The sequence below is a fragment of the Haliaeetus leucocephalus genome, unplaced genomic scaffold (assembly GCF_000737465.1).
Source record: "Haliaeetus leucocephalus isolate CR32 unplaced genomic scaffold, Haliaeetus_leucocephalus-4.0 Scaffold880, whole genome shotgun sequence".
NCBI classification, from domain to species: Eukaryota; Metazoa; Chordata; class Aves; order Accipitriformes; family Accipitridae; genus Haliaeetus; species Haliaeetus leucocephalus.
This window is the reverse complement of record NW_010973316.1, coordinates 3,318,888-3,339,692: the sequence shown is the minus strand read 5'-3', so window position 1 is coordinate 3,339,692 and position 20,805 is coordinate 3,318,888. Positions and strand designations below refer to the sequence as shown.

General features: G+C 42.7%; 1 protein-coding gene across 1 annotated transcript in view; it reads left to right on the top strand.

Annotated features, from left to right (window-relative positions):
* The window catches only part of ERBB4 (v-erb-b2 avian erythroblastic leukemia viral oncogene homolog 4), a 402,050-nt gene extending 382,088 nt beyond the window's left edge, over positions 1-19,962 (top strand). The window contains exons 26-27 of the mRNA XM_010583267.1: positions 15,355-15,646; positions 18,283-19,962. Of these exons, the coding sequence (XP_010581569.1) occupies positions 15,355-15,646; positions 18,283-18,719 (729 nt within the window). The 3' untranslated portion in view covers positions 18,720-19,962. The remainder of the gene's footprint in view (positions 1-15,354; positions 15,647-18,282) is intronic.
* The last annotated feature ends 843 nt before the right edge of the window (positions 19,963-20,805 follow it).

Here is a 20,805-nt window from a genome sequence, read left to right as displayed (position 1 = left end):
AGAGCCCCATAGCATCTTAGCATTCCTGGTTTCCTTTGCAGAGAAGTTTTTTCTGGATGTAGTACATTTGTTTCCTCTCTGTGCAGAAAGCTACATATTTGTCTGTTGTTTTTCTGAAGCACTCAGGTTCTTGGTACATTAACTATTCTTCCAGTGAAGATTTGTGTTGATTTAAAACAAAATACACAGTAGCTCCTTTAAGGTAATAGTGCATCTGTTGTGTATAGTTCAGTACAGATGGATGTCAGCTACAAGAATCACACAGAAATGAAATGCTGTCAGAGCTCTCTATCTGCAGTTGTCTGATTCTGTCTTTGTGTTTCCTTTAGATGATTTATGCTTGTTTGGTGTAGTGAATATTAATATTACACAAACTCATTATGGTGCTGCTGCAGCCATAGATGCCAAAGGAATTGATACAGCTTAGGTAGTTTGTGTTCACTGTGTCTGGCAAATTAAATTTTATGAGGAGATTGCCAGGCAATTTGGTGAAGTAAAACACACAGACAAGAGCTACTTGATCTTCATGTCATTTTCAGAGATCAGAAGCATGAAAGATACTGTATTTCCCATCTTAATTGTTCTGATTGTAGTTTTAGTGAAGAAAGAGTCAGTTATGTGATGGCAGAGTATTGTGCTCCTTCTCTGGACGTGTTGTACGGACAGCTTAGTTGAGTGTTCCAGCAGCGCAGCTCTACTGCGGACAAAAGTTTGCAGGAAGAAAGCAGGGAGATCATGAGGCTCCTCACACTTAGGCTTTGAAGTCAGGGAATTAAGGAAGAGCAAGAGCATTTACTTAATAAGAAAAGCTCTGAAGTTTCTCTAGGGTGATCTCAGTCTTACATCCTTGCAGCTTGTTGCCTGGGAGAGGCACCACTGGATGTGGTTTGTGTATAACACTGCCTGCTTTCTCCCTTCCATGTGAAGAAAAAAGCTATTTGGGTATGAATTACTAGCACAGAGCTGCAGCCAGTAGAAGGAAGACTGGAAAGAGGGGAGCCTTCCAGGAAGTTCCCAGCTCCCTGGGAATTGTCACATCCTTCTTCTTCCAAGGATTACTGAGATTTATGAAGTTGTGAGGCTCAGACACAGCTTCAGCGTTTCCATCACACCCACACTGGCTTCATACTAGCATGTCTTTGGGACCTCTACTGCCAGGAGCAGAAGCCTGCACACGCTCTAGCCCATAACAGTATCCTCTGTTATGAGTCCAGCCTAAGACTGGTGCAGCTTTTAAGTAAAAATTAGCATCCTAAGCTAAATTGAATTCTTTCATTGCAGCTGAAACTCTTCAATTGCTATTTCAGCCCTTCAGCTTTTTCCAGCTTTTATTTTCCGTTGTCTAGAGATATTCTAGAAATACGGAGTTTTAGAAGCTCTGCGCTTCTGAGAGATAAGCTGAATCCTCGGCAGTGTTTTCATGAGCACAGGACTCCAGCTAGTGCTCGAATGTCCTACATTCACAGCCATTAGATGATTAAATCAGGTATTTGTAATGAGTACTGTCCTGTGTGCACAGAGATAATACTAACACAGAAAGCACTCCGTGTACCCCATGATGCTTTTTGCTCTAAATCCTTGGCTAATTCCTGCTGAAAACTGTCTATATTGTTTGTTACTTGCTGATACTGTCCCTGTAATTTTATTCCATATGCTATATATCATGGAAGCACCTGCCAACCCTGCAATTAAATATCAAGCTATTTTTTTCAGAGATGTCTAAGTCATACATCCAGGGACACTATTCTGCTTGGCTAAAGCAGACTCTGGTATGCCAAAAGCCAGTTTTCAATTCCCTGAGTAGTGTCTGGTATGCCATTGCAACAGTCTTGGTGTGGCATTAGGTCTGGTAGTGTTTCATGGCTGAACATGTGTAAATGTCTGCACATAAAAGGATTATTACAGAGTGAAACCAGGCAAGAAGCTATCTTTATGATTAATTTGTTCTGGTTTCTAAATTTGAAAGGTAGCCATTTTCAAATCACAAGATTACAAAGGAGTTGGTTGTTAGTGATTTTCTGATGTGTTTCACATCAGTATGGCGTATGGCATCTTTCCTTCCAAAGCTTATCATGAACAATAGGGACTATTCACCCAGTGGGACTGCTACCAGAATTAAGTGACTTTTATTAGAGTTCTAAGTAACAGGGCTGAATTTCTTAGGCACCTCTAGTGCTCCAGTGTTAGAAGATCAGACCTGAAGTCTAATATGACCTCCTTTACATACTGAAATACAGCAGACTTGGAAGGTGGGGGACTGTAAGCACTGCTGTCTTCAGTTACGGCTGGAAGGAAGGATTTTGGAGAGCAGTCAGAATTTGGAGGGGCACTTCCCAGTGTGTCAGCACAGCTGAGCTAGTATGAGAGGTACTGTCAGTGCAGGTGGAGGGAGCTAGCAGTTGGTTATAGCATCCTTTCCTCTTGGCAAAGAAGGTGGCAGGAGGGAGTTGTGATTTGTCTATGATTCTCCTTGTCCCCAGGGCTTTAGTAGCAGTCAATGCCTTCCTGGTTCCCATTTCTTTTTCTGTAAGAAAAGGCAGTTAATTGTTCCTGCCCAAGCTCTCAAGCTAAGTTACTTCTCCAGGTGTGTCCTAGCCATGTGGGGCTTATGACAGTAAAACTGCTTCATCCTAAAGTCAATAGATGATTTGTGTGAAGAGATATCAAGGTTAGATGGGGCCATTGCAAGCATTTTGTCTAACCTTCTGGCATAACATAGGCCAGAGTCTCTTGTCTCTTAATTTCTGGATGAAGTGCAGAAATTCTTTTTGAGGTGGAGTTTGTCTTTTAGAAAGATTGTCTTGATTGTATCAGGCGGGGTGTAAAATACATCACAGTGTAGAAAAGTCTCACTGGGCAGTTAATGTTGACTCTTTAGCAGGGTTTGGATCCTATTACTGCCTGCCATGCACCCCTTTTTGTGCTAGATTAAGGAGCTGCCAGTTATCAGAAATCTCTTCTGCTTAAGGGGCTGAGTAGGATAATACCATTTGTACGTATTTGTTGTTAAAGAAGGACAATGCTGATGTCTTCTTTTTATTAGGTTGGTTTGTGGTGTTTGCCACCCCTTTGCTTCTGCAGTATCTTCCCAAAAATAATATGACCAAATCTTTTCTTAAATTTGATGCTTATTACTGCAGTCTGTCAGGTTGTGGACTTTTTTATTGATTTCTCTCCCATTTCTTCAAATCCTTCTCCTTAAAAGGTGATCAAAAACTTTCTGGAAAAATAGTCATTTTTTTGCCTTTCTACTAGACTCTGTAACTTCCTCATGTAAGTGTTGCAGTGGAATCTCTAATGCCAGAACAGATGAACTTGTAAACTAACTAGACATTGTATCAAAGTGTTTCATAACATTTCAGAAGATTACACTGATACTAACTCTATATTAGCTCTCTTGCTTCTTGAAAAACTGCTTTATTAGTTAGGAAAGTTTGTATGAATCCATTCTATATGTCTTTCATTAAATACTACATTTTGTGTACTTTCCTAGTAGAGTCTAGGCAACAGTGTACCAGATACCGCAGTTACTGCCATCAAACCTTTAGGGTACTTCTGGAAGTCCCACCAAGCTCTCTTTCAAGATCTCAAATTCCCATTTTCTGCTTCCCTATTTTTAATGACATCCTGGTGGTAGGAGGCTCCTGTTCTGCTCTGACTTCTACATTAAGCAGTTCTCAGTAGCTGTTAGTGTTTTGTTGGTGTCTAGTTGACTCCCACAAATACTTCACCTACTGTAACTTCTTTCTTCTGGGAAATTCTTCTGTGTCTACTTCTAGTCTTTGTTGGAAATGTAGATAGCAGAAGGCCATCTTTGTCCATGAAAAGCAGGAGTTGAATGCAGGCTGATATTAGTCAGCCTAATTTCATTGCTCAGGGTGAATGAAGTAGTAAGAATAAACATGCAAAAATACCCTGTAAAATACATTAGATGGAAAATTATTTCAGTCTTAATAATTTACATGAAAAAGGAAAGCTGCTCACAAAATATGTATATTTAGAATATGAGTATTTAAATACCTTTTTAAAATGTGCTAAATTTGCCAGAGGAGAAAGGAAGAAAATTCATATGGAGGACTCAAACAGAATAGATGATGCTGGACTCTTCACAAAGAATTCTTTGAAAGTGCTTTGTGGCAATTAGTTTCTTGCTTTGCAACCAGGCCAGCTGAAATCAGTGATATTTCTCAAGGAATAAGCCCTTCTCAGCCTGAATAGATTATCAGGGCCAACTAGTCAAATTGCCTCATGGTTTTGCAGGTCAAGTGCTTTAAAACAGGAGGGTTTTAATGTTAGCTGTTTTCTGTCACGTTCAGTCTCCTGAATTCAGGCATATAGATTTACAGTCAGACTTCCCAAAAGTGTTGGATGGCATTTTGGTTTCAACAAATTTAATACATATTTAATAACAAATCACCACCTCACAGTGCTTCCTGGTGAGACCTGCAAGTTCACGCTCAGTGGAATCAGTGGAAGAGACTGTAGCTGTATATTGCTTCAAACCTTGATGCATGACATGTAAATTTATTGAGCTTTAATATAAACTGCTTTAAAATCAGGCAGCATCTGCTTAATCCATGAATAGCTGCTGGCTGTGTTAACAATCAAGAGAGCTCACAGCTGATCCATTTTCTCTTCTCTCATGAAAAGAAAAAAAGTCAATAGATGTAAAGAGAGTAAGTAATAAATATTTCTACACTGCACTGATGAGGCATTCTTGGAAAACAGCAAGCTAAACAAGTCTACATAATTCAGTAGATGGAAAAGTGGACTGAGAGTCAGGAAATAATTATGAGAGCTGGGAGAAAATTTTCCTTCAGTGACTAGATTTGAAGCAGAAATTGTTAGTGAAAAATACCCATTTCTGAGAAATCATATTTTTGATTTTCTTAAAATTATAAAAGCACCTGAAAATACAAGGGGCCATGATTTGGAAATGCACCTGGCAGGCCTCCAAAGAGTTGTCATTTAAACACCTGTCTGCCTGTGACGGTTGGGGCTCACGAGCCGGAAAGTACTGTCCACAGCGTCCGACAGCAGTGGGACTCGTGTGATAATGCTTCAAGTGTAAGGTGGCTGGAGGACTCTGGAGCATGCTGTGCCAAATACTGCACTTTCTAAACATACATGGAATGGGGATAAATGCCAGCACAGCCTAAAATGCCCTTTGTTAGCCAGAGCAAGGAGTCTGTCTTTCATGTTAAATGCTGCGGCAGGGGAGGGGAAAAAATTTCTCAAAGCTATAAAAAGACTCTCCAAAAAATGTGGTGGGGAGAAGTGGGAGGAGGCACAGATGAAGTTTAGATTTAGAATGTTAAAAAATGATTATTTTATCCAAATCAGCTGGATGGTTATTTCTTTTAGTGTATTATTGCCACCAGAACCTCAGCCCTGCTCTAAATCAACTCAGCATTTCATCAAGAAGCCTATTCTTTGCCATAAGAGACCAAGAGTGCACAATTATGGGTTTCTTTTCCCCCTTGCATAATAAAATTGGGAGATTATCATCAAGTTTCTATTCAGATTTTAGGAAGGATTTTTTATTTTATTTTTAAAACCTGTCTTTGTCTGTAAGAGCTCCCTGTTCAGGCCAGCATGCTGTAATGATTACTGCTGTAAAGGCTTCAGTGGAGATGTGCTCTATTTCATTCTCAATGAGGGTTGATGGCATTTTGAGAGGCTCAGAATATCCTTTGATTACTGTATAAAACAGACTGGGGAAGATGGCAATGCAGTGTGCAGCATAGGAGGGAGCTGCTCCTCCAAGTATTGCTCATCAACTTTCTTTTGTGCCTTTTTTTTTTTTTTCCCTGCGATGTCGCAATCACAAATCATGACTGTGTTGTGGTTTTGGTCCCATTCCCCATCCTTTCCCTGTTTTGGGATTTGAAGCCTGACGTTTGTACAGAAAAGTTGCTGCTGCTCCTGTGTTTTGGACAGATGCTACAGCATATGAGCAGGAGCAGCACCTTGACCCTTCTGTCCCACAGGGAATTGCTAGAGTAGGTAGGAAATGGTATGTTGTCTCTTCCAAACTGTGGGGAATTGGCCCAGAAGGTGCCATTTACTGTAAAACATCTTGGAGAGTATATTAAAAAGGAGTGACAGAAAGCTAGTCATGGGTGACAGGAAGGATATGGGAGTAAAAGAGATTGAAAAGGAAAGATAGACACATGCAAGCTGTCTCTCTTCCTGCTCTCCTGTCTGTTTGACTCTCACGATATGTTAATACAAAAAATAGTAGGGAAAAGGAATTCGTGCATCTTCATTCTTGTGTCATGCTGAAGTCTGTTTGCCAGCTGTTCTGAAGTTGGAAGGACAAACGTTTCCGAGGTCTGGAGGACAGGGGAGTTTCCAGGGAGCGTTTTTGATGCCATACAGCAGGAGAATGCTTCTATTCCCAGCACAGGTATAGGAGATGGGTCTATGGAAAAGCATTTCACCTATGTTTCCCTGTCAGTGTGCCTGGATACTGAGTTTTGTGGCCACATCATGCATCTCTTTAACAGGTTATTTTCATTGGTGGTTTTGTAATCTTTGACTCCTCTACTTGGTGAAGTGTTAGACTGAAAATATATGGTGTATGTCTGGTATTTTCTAGTAACAGCAGAGGAACTATTCTGTGCAATATTTAGGTATGTCATTTTCTATACCACTATACCAAGATTGTTAGGCATGCTTTGTTTGTGATGCATGCATTTACTGTTCACAGTCCAGACTAAACTACTCCGAGAAGGCTGTATTCAGATTTGGGTATCCCACTGCATATGGACTGCTCTAAAAGAGTTTGTAAGTCTGAAAGCAGACAGCTGTTAGGAGAGAAAATTGTGCAAGAGAAAGTTTAAATGACTCATCCGAAGCTACAAAGTCAGTCAGTACTGACCTGAACCCAGGTCACTAGTGAAACATCCATACTGATTTTGAACAAGTTCAGGGATGTCTTAAACCCACCATATTGCCAGGACGTGATCTGGCACATCCAGATGATACAGGCAGCCTATGTGAACTGAGTTAGAGCTCAGGCTGCCTGAAAGTCTTACCTCTCTTCTGACAAACAGCAACCAGAAAAAACTTAGGTGCAGAAAAACTTATTCCTTGTTTCTTCTATTCCCCCACCCCACACTGATCTAAACTGGATGTTTTGTTTCTTTATTGTGGAAGAAGCAGTCATCAGAGACTGGAGCAAACACTTTAGCTAACACAGGATAGTGCATTCTTTTCTATACTTGCGTATCAACATTCAAGTTAAAATGTTTACACACATTCTGAGAAAGGGTAATGCTGGAAAAGGGACTGGGACGTCATCATTTCCAATAAAGATTCATTGATCCCCAATGGAACTTCATAGCCATTGAACTAAGGGCACTGTAATTTGTTGCATAGCTACTGTCCACAACCTGTGTATATTATTCCTCCCTTTTATTTTTGTTGTTGAATAATAGGCTCCCATTTCCCCTCACTGGAAAAATGCATGTCCTGTCTTGCTACATTGACTCGGGCGGGCTACACTGCTGTTTGTGTGCCTGAAATAGGTGAGGTAAGAGACACACAGACACACATATCCCAAACCAGTTTCAGAGGATGTACATCTCCAGTAATGCTGTGATTGTTTTTCTGCGTGCTGAAATGATGCAGGGTGCCAGCAATGACACTTGGCAGTGACAGTAATTGGAACTTTTCTTCATAGTCCTAGAGGAAAGTGCCCAGTGAGGAATGGAGTTTTCTTAATTAGGGTGGGGAGCCCAGGCTGAACAGAAGAGAGAGCATGAGGAATGCCAGGCTTGTGTCAGGTGCTGCGAGCTGTAGGGATAGGCTTTAACTTTAATGGCCAGGGGGGTGTCTAATCCTTTCTTTTTATATATGGCCCTGCTCTGAGCAGGGGCTAGGACCAGAAATCTCCAGAGGTTTGCAAAGCCTTCTAGCTATTACTATACAAACAGCATTTAATTTCTGTTTAACCTTATACAGCAATTTCGTGGTACGTGTTTTTTCTTTCCTTTGATTTTTGTCTCAGACATGTTTGCTGTGGGCTCTCTGAAGCAGGGCAGAGTAAGCTGTTAGCTGTGTGGTCAGAGGGAAGCAGGACTGCTCCTGAACAGAGGTGGTTGCTCTCCTGGAGTGGTCTTTCCTATCTGAATTTCAGTTCAGATCAGTTGTAAATACCAGGCTACTCCCTTGAAATGTAGCTGGAGTTTGCTTGGGGCCGGTGGGACAGCTCTGTGTTGTGTGCTTTTCCTGCAGCCCCACCAGAGCATCCCAAACGTATTGTTCAGATCCACTTGCATAAATCAGCTGTCCCTCTTCCTAGAGAACTGCTGAAATCTTGGTGCTTGCAGCAAGATCTGCTCAGCCTGGTATGTTAGGAGGCTGTGGTTTGGTGACTCAAGCCTAGAAACTGACTTGGTTTCAAATCAGGTAAACAGTTTCTAGGGGAAAGTGAGTTATTTCTGGGGGCACACGGCCCAAGACTGAACTGGTACAAAGAAGTGTTGCAGAGCTCGATCAAAACAGATAATCACTGAGTTGTCTGAAGCACAGACCATGAGCCCCTGAACAGGATGTTTGAGGAGCATCCCAATGAGAAGGTGGGAGTGTTTTACTCCTGCTTTATGGTTTGGTGCTTTCTGCATACGAGAGCAGAAGGAGAGAGAAAGGGAGCTGGGTTTTCCTGTGGATGGGAGCAGTATCCGAGTGGGTTCAGACCTGTGTGTACGTACATTGATGTTGGCAGAGCCTTGCCTTTAGTAAAGAAAAATCTTTCAGTCCCATGAGCTTAGCAGGCTGCTTGAGAACAAGAAACAGTAATAATTGTGCAACTCTATCAAATGTGTGTGCACGTCTCAGTGGGTGACAAGGAAAACCAGATCTCCAGCAGTGAGGGTGCTTTTGGGAGGCTCTGCTAGCAAGCAAAGCATGGGGGTACCAGATCATGCTGTAAAATACGTAGTTTTATTTATTTTCTGTTCGGTGATAGTCCTGTACCACCCATAGTCCCACAGCAGCATCACATCACTGAGTACCTTCAGCATTTCTTCCACCTGAGATCTACTGTGGGTGCAGCTTTGAAGGCAGCTGTGGTCACTGTAGGGCTGGTGTGGGATGAGCTGTAGCACAGGCAGGGGGATGAACACAGCTCTGGGTGCCATACTCTCAGCATGACACTAGACGCAAATGAAAAGAGACAAGTCAGGCATATTCACATAACTATATAAATATGAGCGGCAGGACCCAACAAGGCTTTGATTTCATTACAGTTTAACATGCAGCCAGAAAATATTACGTCCCTGCTATAAAGGAGATATTTACCTTTGGGAGATTTTAGAAGCAAGGAATTGGAGAGTGAAATTAATGAATAGAAAGCAATAACACAAGCCAATATTCAGAAAAGTGTTATTTACCTCTCTTTTATCAAGGCTCATTTTACACAAATGTTAGCAGTTGTAATAGCTGATATGTCACTGGTATTTAATACCAAAGGGCCTCTAAAGGCTTTAGAGGACATTTGCTTGTTTTTTAACTTTTCTCTCTGATGTCATGTTTGTGCCTAAAATTCAATCATGTGATATAAAGAACAAAATCTTGGGCATTTCTAGTTAGGGCTGCTCATGGGCAGTTAAAAAGGCTAGGCTCTTTCTGGAGGATGCTTAGACTTTAAATGGCAATGGATGTGTGCACTCCAGAGCTATTGGCTATAATGCATATTACACTATCAAAAAGGGGTGATTATTGATTCATCTTTTCTTTTTTTTAGTATGCGAGTTGAGACTTTTTAAGTAGACTTAGGTAGTGAGGTCTTTGAGCAACTGGCCTCTGAAGTTTCTGTCCATCTCAACAAGCTAGAGATCTTGATTGTTTAGGTCAGAATTTCAGGATCAGAAATCCAAAAATCTAGATTTTCTCAGTAAAGGAACATCAGCTTTTTTTTTTCAAGATAGTATTTAAGATGCAAAAACTATGACCAAAAAAAATTCAACAAAGTAAATTGGCAGATCAAGCTATTTAAGTTTTACTTGGTAAGGTCCAAGTGTATTTTCTGCTCACACTGTGATTCATGTCCTGACCAATAAGAGTTGGCTGGGGCTTTCAGTAGTTATCTTGGAAGCCTAAAAAGTGATGACAATTAGCAGGCAATTTAAAGTCATTTAAACAATTATATCGCATTTTCAGCCTGACTAATTGGCACCACAGCTGTTTTCTTTGCCTCCTTTTTTTGGAACAGGGGCCACAGGGTATTAATTCATGGGGAAAAACAGTAAAGAATTAAAAAAGTGTGCAGACACCAGTGGTTTGGAGAAGAGCCAAGCTGTAAGGTTCTGTGTTAATGGTGTTGCAAGACAGCTTTGTTTAGTTCAGAGCTAAAGGGCAGACATGAAGAAAATACCGTTTCTGTGATCTTAGTTGGCAGGTCACTGACTGGGAACGGTCTTGTCAGCAAAAATAGCAATAAATGCATTAATGCTAGTCCATCCTCTCCTGACATCTTGGGACAGGGCTATTCTAAGAGGGCCTGTTATTATGTTGTTACAGTTTCATAGTATGTATTTAAATGTTAGAGTCACGGCCAAGAAGATCTAAAGATAGGATGGTGGGTTTAGCCTTTTGTGATGAGGGTGGAGCAAAGCATGCCCACGGATAGATAATGTGGCCATCCTAGAACAGTATTTTTTTTAAGTTGTTAATCAGCTAAACATTTACTGGCAGAGGAGCGTAGCCCTGTGTACTGAAGTCAAGCCCGTTGACAAAAGACTTGATTTTCTAAGTTATCTTCAAGAGATTACTGTGGGCTGTGAACTAAAAATAGTTTAAGACAGCTCTCCCTTTATTCATTCAGAATCGATGAACCACAAGTTGAAATTTATGGGAGTGCCTCTGTGAAAATAGAAAGATGTAAATTAAAGGTGTGTGATATAGCATGTAGTGTAGTACTGAATACAAAAGGAGTGGTTACAGTCACTGGTTTAGTGTCTGTGAAAAGTGGACAGCAGCAAACTCCAATACCCTGCACATAATACTAATACAGTATTGCTACAGCTCTTTGCACTCTTGTGCAGTCTGGAGTGCTGTAGCCACCTTGGAAACCAAAAGAAACAACCCCCCTCTTCGGAGTCTCGCAGCCTGCAGGTGGGAGGCAAGGAAGCTGGGAAGCTTTACAAGGAGGTAGACGATTCCCAGCAGAGCTTCAGATTCCTCACTGTTAAGTTGACTCTCTCTAGTCACCACTTTGTAGTTCTTCTCTGGATCCTATCTGTAATCATGAGTTTGCCTAATTCCTCACTACCCTCAGTAGACCACAGCTTACTACTTACCTGTCTTCGGTCTTTCCTTCTCCACCTCTTAGGAGTAGACAGAAAGCTTCCCTGAATTCAAGTAAATATGGTATCAGAGGGCAAGGAGAAGGCAGATTAAGTCTCCTGCAGTGCAACATCCTGTAGCCATCAGTAGGACTTCAAAGTAGCAGCTGGCAGGCTCAGGAGATGATTTTTATCCATTTGTCTAACATTCTGGGTTGTAACCTGTCGTTGCCCATGTGTCATTACAAATGGACTGTAAATCTGTGGTACAAAAGAAAGGTGGGGGGTTTCAGAAGGGATTTGACCTCTGCAATCAGAGCGTCTCTGGTTCCCACAGTGTTCCCTGTTTAAAGGGATCTTCCCAATTGTCCCAAACAAACCTTTTGCAGAAGACTGCCAAGTTACAAGCTTGCTGCGCAGCCTGTAACCAGATGTGTATTGATGTCTGTTCCCATCAAAAAACATAATCTCTGGTAAAGTGTCTTCTGTTTCCTCTTCTGTTACGATCTTCACTCTCAAGTGTGATGATCTCAGCCAGGCAACTGCTGACTTTGATTCTTCCTTCCCTCCTTGTGAACTTTTCTTGGCTGTTGTTCTTCTGGAACTTAAGCCTAGGTCTTAAGTTTAAGCTGTACTTTTCAAACGTAATGAGCTCTTTGGCAAAAGCTTAGTGAAATCAGTCACAGTTAGCCTAGACTTCAGTGGTGTCTCGGTCCCTCCTCCCTCACCTGTAACTGACTACACAAAGCAGAGCTCTGCCACTTGTGCTAAGAGAGGACCAGTGGCTGCTCGGTTTCCTCTGCACTGGCTGAACCAAGCCTGCATTTGGCCATTTGGTTCAAGAGCAATTTACTGACAGCAGAGGAGATTCAAGTTCGGCTCCAGCCTCTAGAGAAGCTGGTGTTTTGGTGCTTCAGACTATCTTTTGTCCTTGTGCCTCCCATTCCTCCCTGTCACGTTTAGGTCTTACTACCATCTCTCCCTTCCTACTCAGCCTCCTGTCACATGCCAACCCTTTTTCCCTCCCAGCACCTCACAGTCTCTCTCACTTGCCATTGCCCTCCATTCCTTTGCAAGCCACCGTGCCCTGGCTCCTGACCATCCCTGCTGCCAGCTCCTCCAGCATCACTTCCCTTGCAAACCTCTCAACTCCTCTGCAGTCTGCTCAGTCTGCTGTTTCCTCCTCCTCCTCCCTTGGGCACTGGCACTGGCAGGGGGGTCACTGAGACCGTGGGATAGAGCCTCTCCTGTATTTCCTTCTGGGACCTAGTTTCCCTGAGGAAAAACAACTCGAGAGAGAGAGAGTCCTGCTCAAGCCTTCCTAATGGATGGTGCAGATAGACAATTCAGCTAACAAAGGTTTTCCTGCGCTTTTGTAATTTGCAACCCAGAGCCTTTTTTAGGTCATAACTTGGCTAAATACAGACGAATTTTCATGGGGATTGAGAAGAGTGTATCTCTAACTATGGCCTATCACCACATTTACACCTCAAACACAAGGTGCTACATCTGAGTACAAAGTGGCTGCAGGGATACTTCAAACAGAAGGAAATGGGTGTATTTTTGATCACTGGAAAAGGGCCTTCAGAATGACAGCATGCATTTAAAAAAAGTTTGGGTTTAAGGTTTTTCCTGGTGCAGGTATTTTGCTTAAACACAAAACATTCCTTTATAAAGTAAGATATTTGACAGTGACCATCATCTCCATCCTGATGTTTTGGCAAGAAGTTTAAAAGGGAAAGATTGACTGTAGTATATCCAATCCTTAACTATGAGAGGATGCATGTTGTCTTTTCTTTTAATTTTGGTATGTTTCTTGGTGTGGATATGTTTTTAAAACAGATTTTGATGAACAAGATGTCTTCTAAAGTAGAGTGTTCTCAGGGTGGTTAGAATTCTTTCCTGAGGCAGTGGGTTTTTCCTTCTAATTTATCTCAAGTTTAGACTTTCTTTTTTCAAACCCTGACTTTTTCCTGACTTTTTCCTGACTTTTTCCTGACTTTTTTTTTTTTTTTTTTTTTTTTTTCCTTCCCCCCACTGGGGGGTAAGGGAAATACGATAAAGTTTTTGAAACAAAATAGGAAACAAAGTAATTATGAAGAACTGATCTTGTAGTCTCAAAAATATCACTTTGGCACTAGAAAAACACATGAAAAATAAAGAGTTCTTTGTTTTATTTTTATTTTCCTCCAAAAATCAGCATTTCCTCTATGAAAAACAGGCCAGTGTTGAGTAATAGGTATAAATGCAGCCACTGTGCTGGTGATGTTACAGCAGTTCAGGGTCCACAGGGCAGTGTAAGATGGTTCGAGAAACCAATATCAAAATTAAGATCTCTGCATGGATATTCCAATATAAAAATGAAGATCTCTGCATAGATACTGTAGACTTCTCAGTAAAACCCTTTAGCCTGTGATATAGAGGTAACATTAGAAGGGTGGTATATGTTGAAAGCAGGACTCCTGGAGTCTTGAAATCTAGGAGCTGCTGTGCTATCTGGGTTTACCAAAGCTTAGGGGCTGTTCTTCCTGTGACGCTTAAGCTAGCTGTGACTAATGATAGTCCTGCACCCTCCTCCCCTCCTGGTTATTCCTCCCCTGCTTTGTCCCTGGGAAAGGAAGCTTTGGTTTGGAGCTAGATGCTTTCTGCACTTCTCCTGCCCTGTATTTCCTCTGAAGTTGAGTGTACCATCTGTCATTCTTTCTGTACAATCTGCCTTTCCAAAAATTAGACACAAGACATTAGCAGGATATACAGCTGTCAGCAGGTGTAACACGACACTTGTCCTTACCCAGCAAGAGGAACTCAGTAGCCCTCCCTAAGACTGGTGAGGCACACAGCTTGTTGATGTTGGTGGGACATTTGCTATGATTGAATTCTTTGAATTTTGGATTCAGTTAGGAAATCTAACTGATGTGCATGTTTCTCCCCATTAGCTCATACAGCTCATGGGACTTGTTTCATTCATGTGACCTCTTATTACATATCCATCATTCCATTTTTCTTTCCTATTAGAGTGAAATTGGACACAGCCCTCCTCCTGCCTACACCCCTATGTCAGGAGTAAGTATTTCACATTCAACCTTCATCCTTTAGGTTTTCCTCCTTCCTTCACTATGTATTTTCTGTTTCAACCCCCTTTTTCCTACATACATGGCCCAAAAGCCAGTCGTGAATGAAGTGTGTATATAAGCAATCAAATAGTCAAGATCTCTACACTCAGCCTGGATTCATGTGCAAACTCTATGGACCCACACCCAAAATTCTGACAACTGCCAACTTTTCTTGAAAAAGCATTTAGGTAACAGGCTTGGATGAATCTGTACATTTTTCCTTCCTATTTATAGGTCATGATGTTGAAATTTCCTTGCACGCCCTTGCTGACAAGCAAAATGGTAGGTTGGGTTGAACCATTGAGTTGAGGTATCAGTACGAACACAGTTCACCAGCCTGAAATGCACTACCTGATGGAATTACATAGTGTTTGGGTGACTGCGTGATTGTCACTGCAGGACACCCTAAAAGTGTTTATTCCCCAGGAATAAACAGAGTTCAGAGAGGATATTGTCCTCTATCCCCAGTCCCATTTCCAGAAGGGGATTTCCCTAACATGAGGTTTAAGGGTTTTGTTCAGAGATCAGGGGAGATTGCCAAAGTAATAGAAGAGGAGATACCATGTTTGCCTCTTGCAGCTGTGTATATCCAACCTCCACATGTCTAGGTAGGAGACAAGTTTTTCTGCCCCATTTCCAGCCCTGAGCAGCCAGCCTGCTTCCCTGCTCCCCTTGCTGCACCGATGATGCCTCCCTGGGAGGGGAACCTGGGTCAGCACCACTGGGCAGACAGATGCTTTGCTGGTCCACAACAGAGTCTGTGCTGCTGCTGGTCCCAGAGTGCTGGAAGTGCAGTAGTCTGCAGGATGGACAAGGCTTCACCTGCCTGGTGAAATGCATCATTGAGCAAGTGTGGCAGGAAAGGCACAGGAGCCACAGAGATGACTTGCTGTTGAATCTTCTCTCCCTTCAGAGCCTCCTTTCTCATGCTGCCTTTTCTTCTTCAACAGAACCAGTTTGTGTATCGAGATGGTGGCTATGCTGCAGAAGTGCCGATGCTATACAGAGCTCCTGGCTGTGTAATACCAGAAGCCCCAGTTGCTCAAGGGGCCACAGCAGAGATCTTTGAAGATACTTGCTGTAATGGCACAATACGAAAACAAGTGGCAACCCTGGCAAAAGAGGACAGCAGCACCCAGAGGTACAGTGCTGATCCCACAGTCTTCATACCTGAGCGGGTCGTCCGGGGAGAGCTGGATGAGGATGGGTACATGACGCCGATGCGAGACAAACCTAAAACAGGTAAAAAATTGCCTTTCTGGAGAAGCTCCTGGTCTAGTCTGACTGCATTCTCCCTTCTTCTACATCAGCAGGTTTTCACCCAAAATGACTTTATGGAGTAACCCAGCAAGGCTGAAACATTCTGACTAGGTTAATATTTCTTCGCATGGGGGTTTGTTTTTCTTTGCTTAATTTTCTACTTAGAAAAGCTCAAATGTGCCAATATGTCAAGTTTGGTAATTCCCCCTTTTCTTTCTGGGAAATAACAAGAGAGAGGAATGGAAAAAAAGCCAAACCCCTTTCTTATCCAAACACAAATCTTCAGTTATTTCCAAGAAAAGGATCTATCTTTGGCCAGCTGTAGTCTCCACTTCGCTTTGTTTATTGATCTTCTTTGTCTTCATGGCATTGTGCTTGGTAAATGTCATGTCAAATGTATCACAGAACCGGTAAACACAGTTGGCATTTTATACCCAAGAGAACTTTAGGATTGAAAGAACAAGATGTGCTTCAGAAAGACCATCACTGCAAGGTGAAGTTTGCCTAGATCTGTGCCAGCTCAGAGTGCTACACTTCCCAGTTTGCCATCATGCGTTTCTTCCTTTTTAAATAGTGACAGCAGTCATTTAGATGTAAGGGGATATGTCATTAGTAATTTGTTTTCAAACCTTTGCATTAGCTTTAAAGAAATTAATTAATGCAAATGTAAATGCCAAGTAACTACTGTGTTTCCTAAGAATTTGAAAGCCACTTAACCCTTTGTGGAAATGGTGGAAATGGAGGGAGCCCTGGGGCTTGACCCACAGCAGTAGCAATTGTGGGAGTGCACTCATGGCCCTGCACTTCAGCAACCACCTTTGCAGTAAGAGATTTGGTGCTGTGAGTTTGCTTCATATGTTCACGGACAGGTTCACCCTGGGGATCCTCAGAGTTCTGCAGGAACTTAACACTTCACAGGTGCTACCTGAGCCCTTGTGGATCCGGTAGTAGCGGCTCAGGAGAAAGCACCTCCTTCCTGTCTCACTGGGCAGAGACACAGAGATGTCACAGTGTGGCCACAATGCTGCACGCTGTCAGGTGGGGGATTCATATCAAAGCACTGCTTGGCTGTCATCGCTAAAATAAAATGTGTTCCCACTATGCTCTTGGTACAGGCAGACATGCCTTTGCTGATCTGAGGTCTCTTCACCTCAGATTCAGCGAAGTTTTAGCTATCTGCTCAAAGGTACTCACTAAGTCTTGAACTTTTGCATTTAAATTGTTTTGGCCCCATCCTGGATAAAAAACAGAGCTGAAGTGAGGACCATAGCCACCCTCTTACAACAGGCAGAGACCTGTTTCCTTGCAGGCAGATCTCTGTGTGGAGGTATCTCCAGAGCCCATGACCAGATCCATGCCACTGGAAATGGAGGTCTTGTGTTAGCATCCCTGTGCAGCACAGGCAGGCTGAGAGATCATCCCTCACTAATGGCGGTGGCTTGGAGACCCTGTTTTGCAAGGAACTTCTAGGCTGTGAGATGAGAGGCAAAATTAATAGTGGAAATAGGTTTGATCTGATGATTTCCAGCCTTGAATGAACTGGATGTTTTTGACATATCTTGCTGCAAGGCATCACATCCCCAGTCACTCTTGTCCCTGGCTCACCTCCAAGCCATTCCCTTTGCAGCCCACTTGCAGTGTCAGCGACCTTCCTCCTGGCCAGGCTGACTGGCTTTCCATTTGCAGCAAGACCTTGTTATACACAGAGCAAGGCAGGACATGACACTCAATGAATTCATTGTTCCATGGCTCAGTCAGCTGTGTGTGACCATGGGAGAGACCTTATTAAGCGTGCATTTTCAACGTAGGACAGCCAGTGTCTTTATGTTTCTCTTCTCTCCCCACCTCCCATCTAGCTTTCCATGCAAGCACCATATGCCTTAAAACCTTCCGGCAATTCAGCTACAATTTTTTGTGGTGTTAATCCACAGAAAGTGATTTGAAGCAACTGTAACCTGCTCCAAGTCCTGTTTTGGAGCTGATGTAAGGCTCTCTTGTACCCTTTCCAGGGCTCATTTGAATAATTTTTTTCATAATACTTCGAGGCCCTTTGTCCTTCAGGGATGGAAGGTTTTTAATTAGGCAAATTGTTCTGTTAGAAATGAAGCTGTCTTAGAAGTTGGCCCTTGGGGATTGTTTTTGTGCAGAGAGGCTTAACTAAGATTTCTATAGAGCGTTCTGGATGGAAAGACTGCAGAGCAGAGGGCTTGACTGATATGTCCAAGGTTGCACAGAGAGTCAGCAGCAGAGGCAGAAGTCACTCGGTGTGTTGGATCATACACCGAGAGGAAGTCCAGGATCACGCAAGGCACATGGGCTATGGCTCCGCGAGAGCTGTAGTTTAGTTTGCCAGTGTGTTTGATGAGTCACTTCATCTTCCAGGCCCTTCATTTTAACCCATATTGTCTGTTTAGGTTGTAAATTCTTCCCTTTTAGCAAGTGTGCATTCAACATAGCTGGCACCTGATCTCATCTGGAGTTCAGGGAATGCCTGGGGTGGAGGATGCACAAGTCCAAGTACTGCTTCTGGTACTGCCTGGTAGTAACATACACATGGTGCTTGCTACATGGATGGATAACTCCCTTTCTTTGCTGATTTATTTTTTGTGTTTCCTTAGATTACCTAAACCCGGTGGAAGAGAATCCATTTGTTTCCCGACGAAAGAATGGAGATCTCCAAGCTGTGGACAACCCAGAGTATCACAACCCTCTGAACGGGCAGCCCAAAGCAGAGGATGAGTACGTGAACGAGCCATTGTACCTCAACACTTTTGCAAACACCTTGGAAAATGCCGAGTACCTGAAGAACAATTTGCCAGAGAAAGCCAAGAAGGCCTTTGACAACCCAGACTACTGGAACCACAGCCTGCCCCCAAGAAGCACCCTCCAGCACCCAGACTACCTGCAAGAGTACAGCACAAAATACTTTTACAAACAGAATGGACGGATCCGGCCCATTGTGGCAGAGAATCCTGAATACCTCTCTGAGTTCTCCCTGAAGCCTGGCACTGTGCTGCCCCCGCCGCCCTACAGACACAGAAATACAGTGGTGTAGTGACCATGGTCTTACAGAAGTGGAAAGGCAACCCCTTCTAGCTGCCTCACTCTTTCTCTCTCTCTCTCCTTCTCTCTCTACCCCCTTCCTCCCTCCCCCCCTCCCTCCCTTTCTCCCATGAGCTTCCTCTTCTTGCCAGTTCACTCATTTTTTATATTTCTAAGTGAAAGGATATCTTGGAGTTGTTTGCAGATTGGGTTGGGAATCTGGAAGGAAGGAAGGAAGGAAGGAAAGAGACTGAAAGAAGGAGTGTACAACCTGGCATTTCTCACTTTCCACAGACCCAGAGGGTCAGACAGTCAGAGAAGCCAGACAGTACCAGTAAAGGCCAGTGGCAGTGTTGCCTGCTGTTGAGCTAGTTCTCAGTGATTCAACCCAGACGCTGTAGGGAAAGCCACAGAGAGGCTGTTTCTTTCAGCAGGAACTAATGAGAGTCTGTACAGCATTCCTGGAAATCTCAACGCAGTTTCCATAGGGGGAAAAATGGACAATTTTTATATCATGTGTGATTGCATAGTAATTGAGATTAAGAATCCAATTTCTTTCTCTAACACTTTCTATCCCAGCAACTGAAAATGGCTAACCTGGCTTTTCATAATTGTTCAGATCTTCATCGTGGCTTTCCAAGAAATGATGATGTGACTCTAGAACATGGCTAAACCCTTTTTCTGAGCCACACCATGATTTTGTGCCAATTCCTAACCACAGACACTCCCGCTCAGAACTGGTACGTGACATGACTGGTTTTGTATATGTGCCAACATGACAAACACTTTAAACACAAAAAACCCTTTCAGAAGAGAGTAACAAAACCATGCCTCCAACATGTTCTTTTTGAAGCTAAAAGACAGGCCAAGAAACCAAGATTTGTATGCAAAAACTTTGCTTTCCTGTTTTATACCTGGTGACTATAAATGCATAAAAAGACCTAAACAAATTCTTCCCTCTTTTTCTTCTTCGTGATCATGAAGGGAGTTGGGGATGCTGTCAGGCAACACTGAGGACAAGATGGAGAACTGGAGAGTTTGCTATGGGTCATGAAGTCTGCTGGTGTTATGTGGGGTGGTGGTGGGAAGGGTCCTTTAAACTGGAAGACAGACACTGGACTGGAGAAAATGCACATAGCGATTCACTGGAAAGTTAGTTTGCACTTAAGCTCCAATTTCATTTGAACTGTTTTCTGGATTTTTGAATGAAGCAATATGGAAGTGACCAGCAAAATACAAAATAATAATTTTAAATTTTAAAAAAATGAATTATATGTAAAGGATGACTGTGGAAATGCCAAAATGAAGCAAATCAAGTCTTTGGAACAATGTCTACCAGTTCTGAGAGGCTATTGCATTGACTGCTTCAGAGAATACAGTGACAGAGCAACCAGCTCTTACTGCTGCCATGTGAAGGACAGCAGAGCAAGCCCTGAAAGGGATCCAAGGAGACAAATGTCTTGCTCTGGCTTGCAGCACAGTACGGAATACTTTCTTCTAAAGGGAGGATTTACTCTGGTACAGAAGACAGTGCATATGAGGTTTGAGAAGTCAAAATATGCATGACTCCATCAAAAATGTAAATAAGTATGAGTCGGTCTCCTTGCACTTAGTTTTGCTTTCATCAACCTCAATTTTTAGGTAGACATCCCCAACCCTCTGGCCTGCTCCTCTTTGGTAATATCTTTCAGCCAGAGTTCTGGACGTTTTTAGCAACCTGAGGCAGATGGAGCTGGGAAGGGAGGCGTAAGGGCCAGAGACACTGATGGCTTGCTCCTGACACGCCAAGGCCCATGTGTGTAGAAGCATTTGTGTATCTAGTTCCCACCAAAAATCTTAAGGAACTGTTAAGTATCTTTGAAGATCTGCCTATGTCTCTATCTATCAAGGCCTTTAAAGGGGAAGAAACAATACCTGATGGATGGCAGTCTTAGGTGAGACAACAGTATTTCAGTTTATGTGCTTCAGTACTATTAAAGGCGAGATCTTTGGGGTGACCTAACCTGGCAACAAAACCAGCAACAACCAGTGGTCTGGAAATGGCATCAAGCTCCTCCAAATTCCTGCCATCTCAACAGCTTGCCACCTTTAATTGTAGG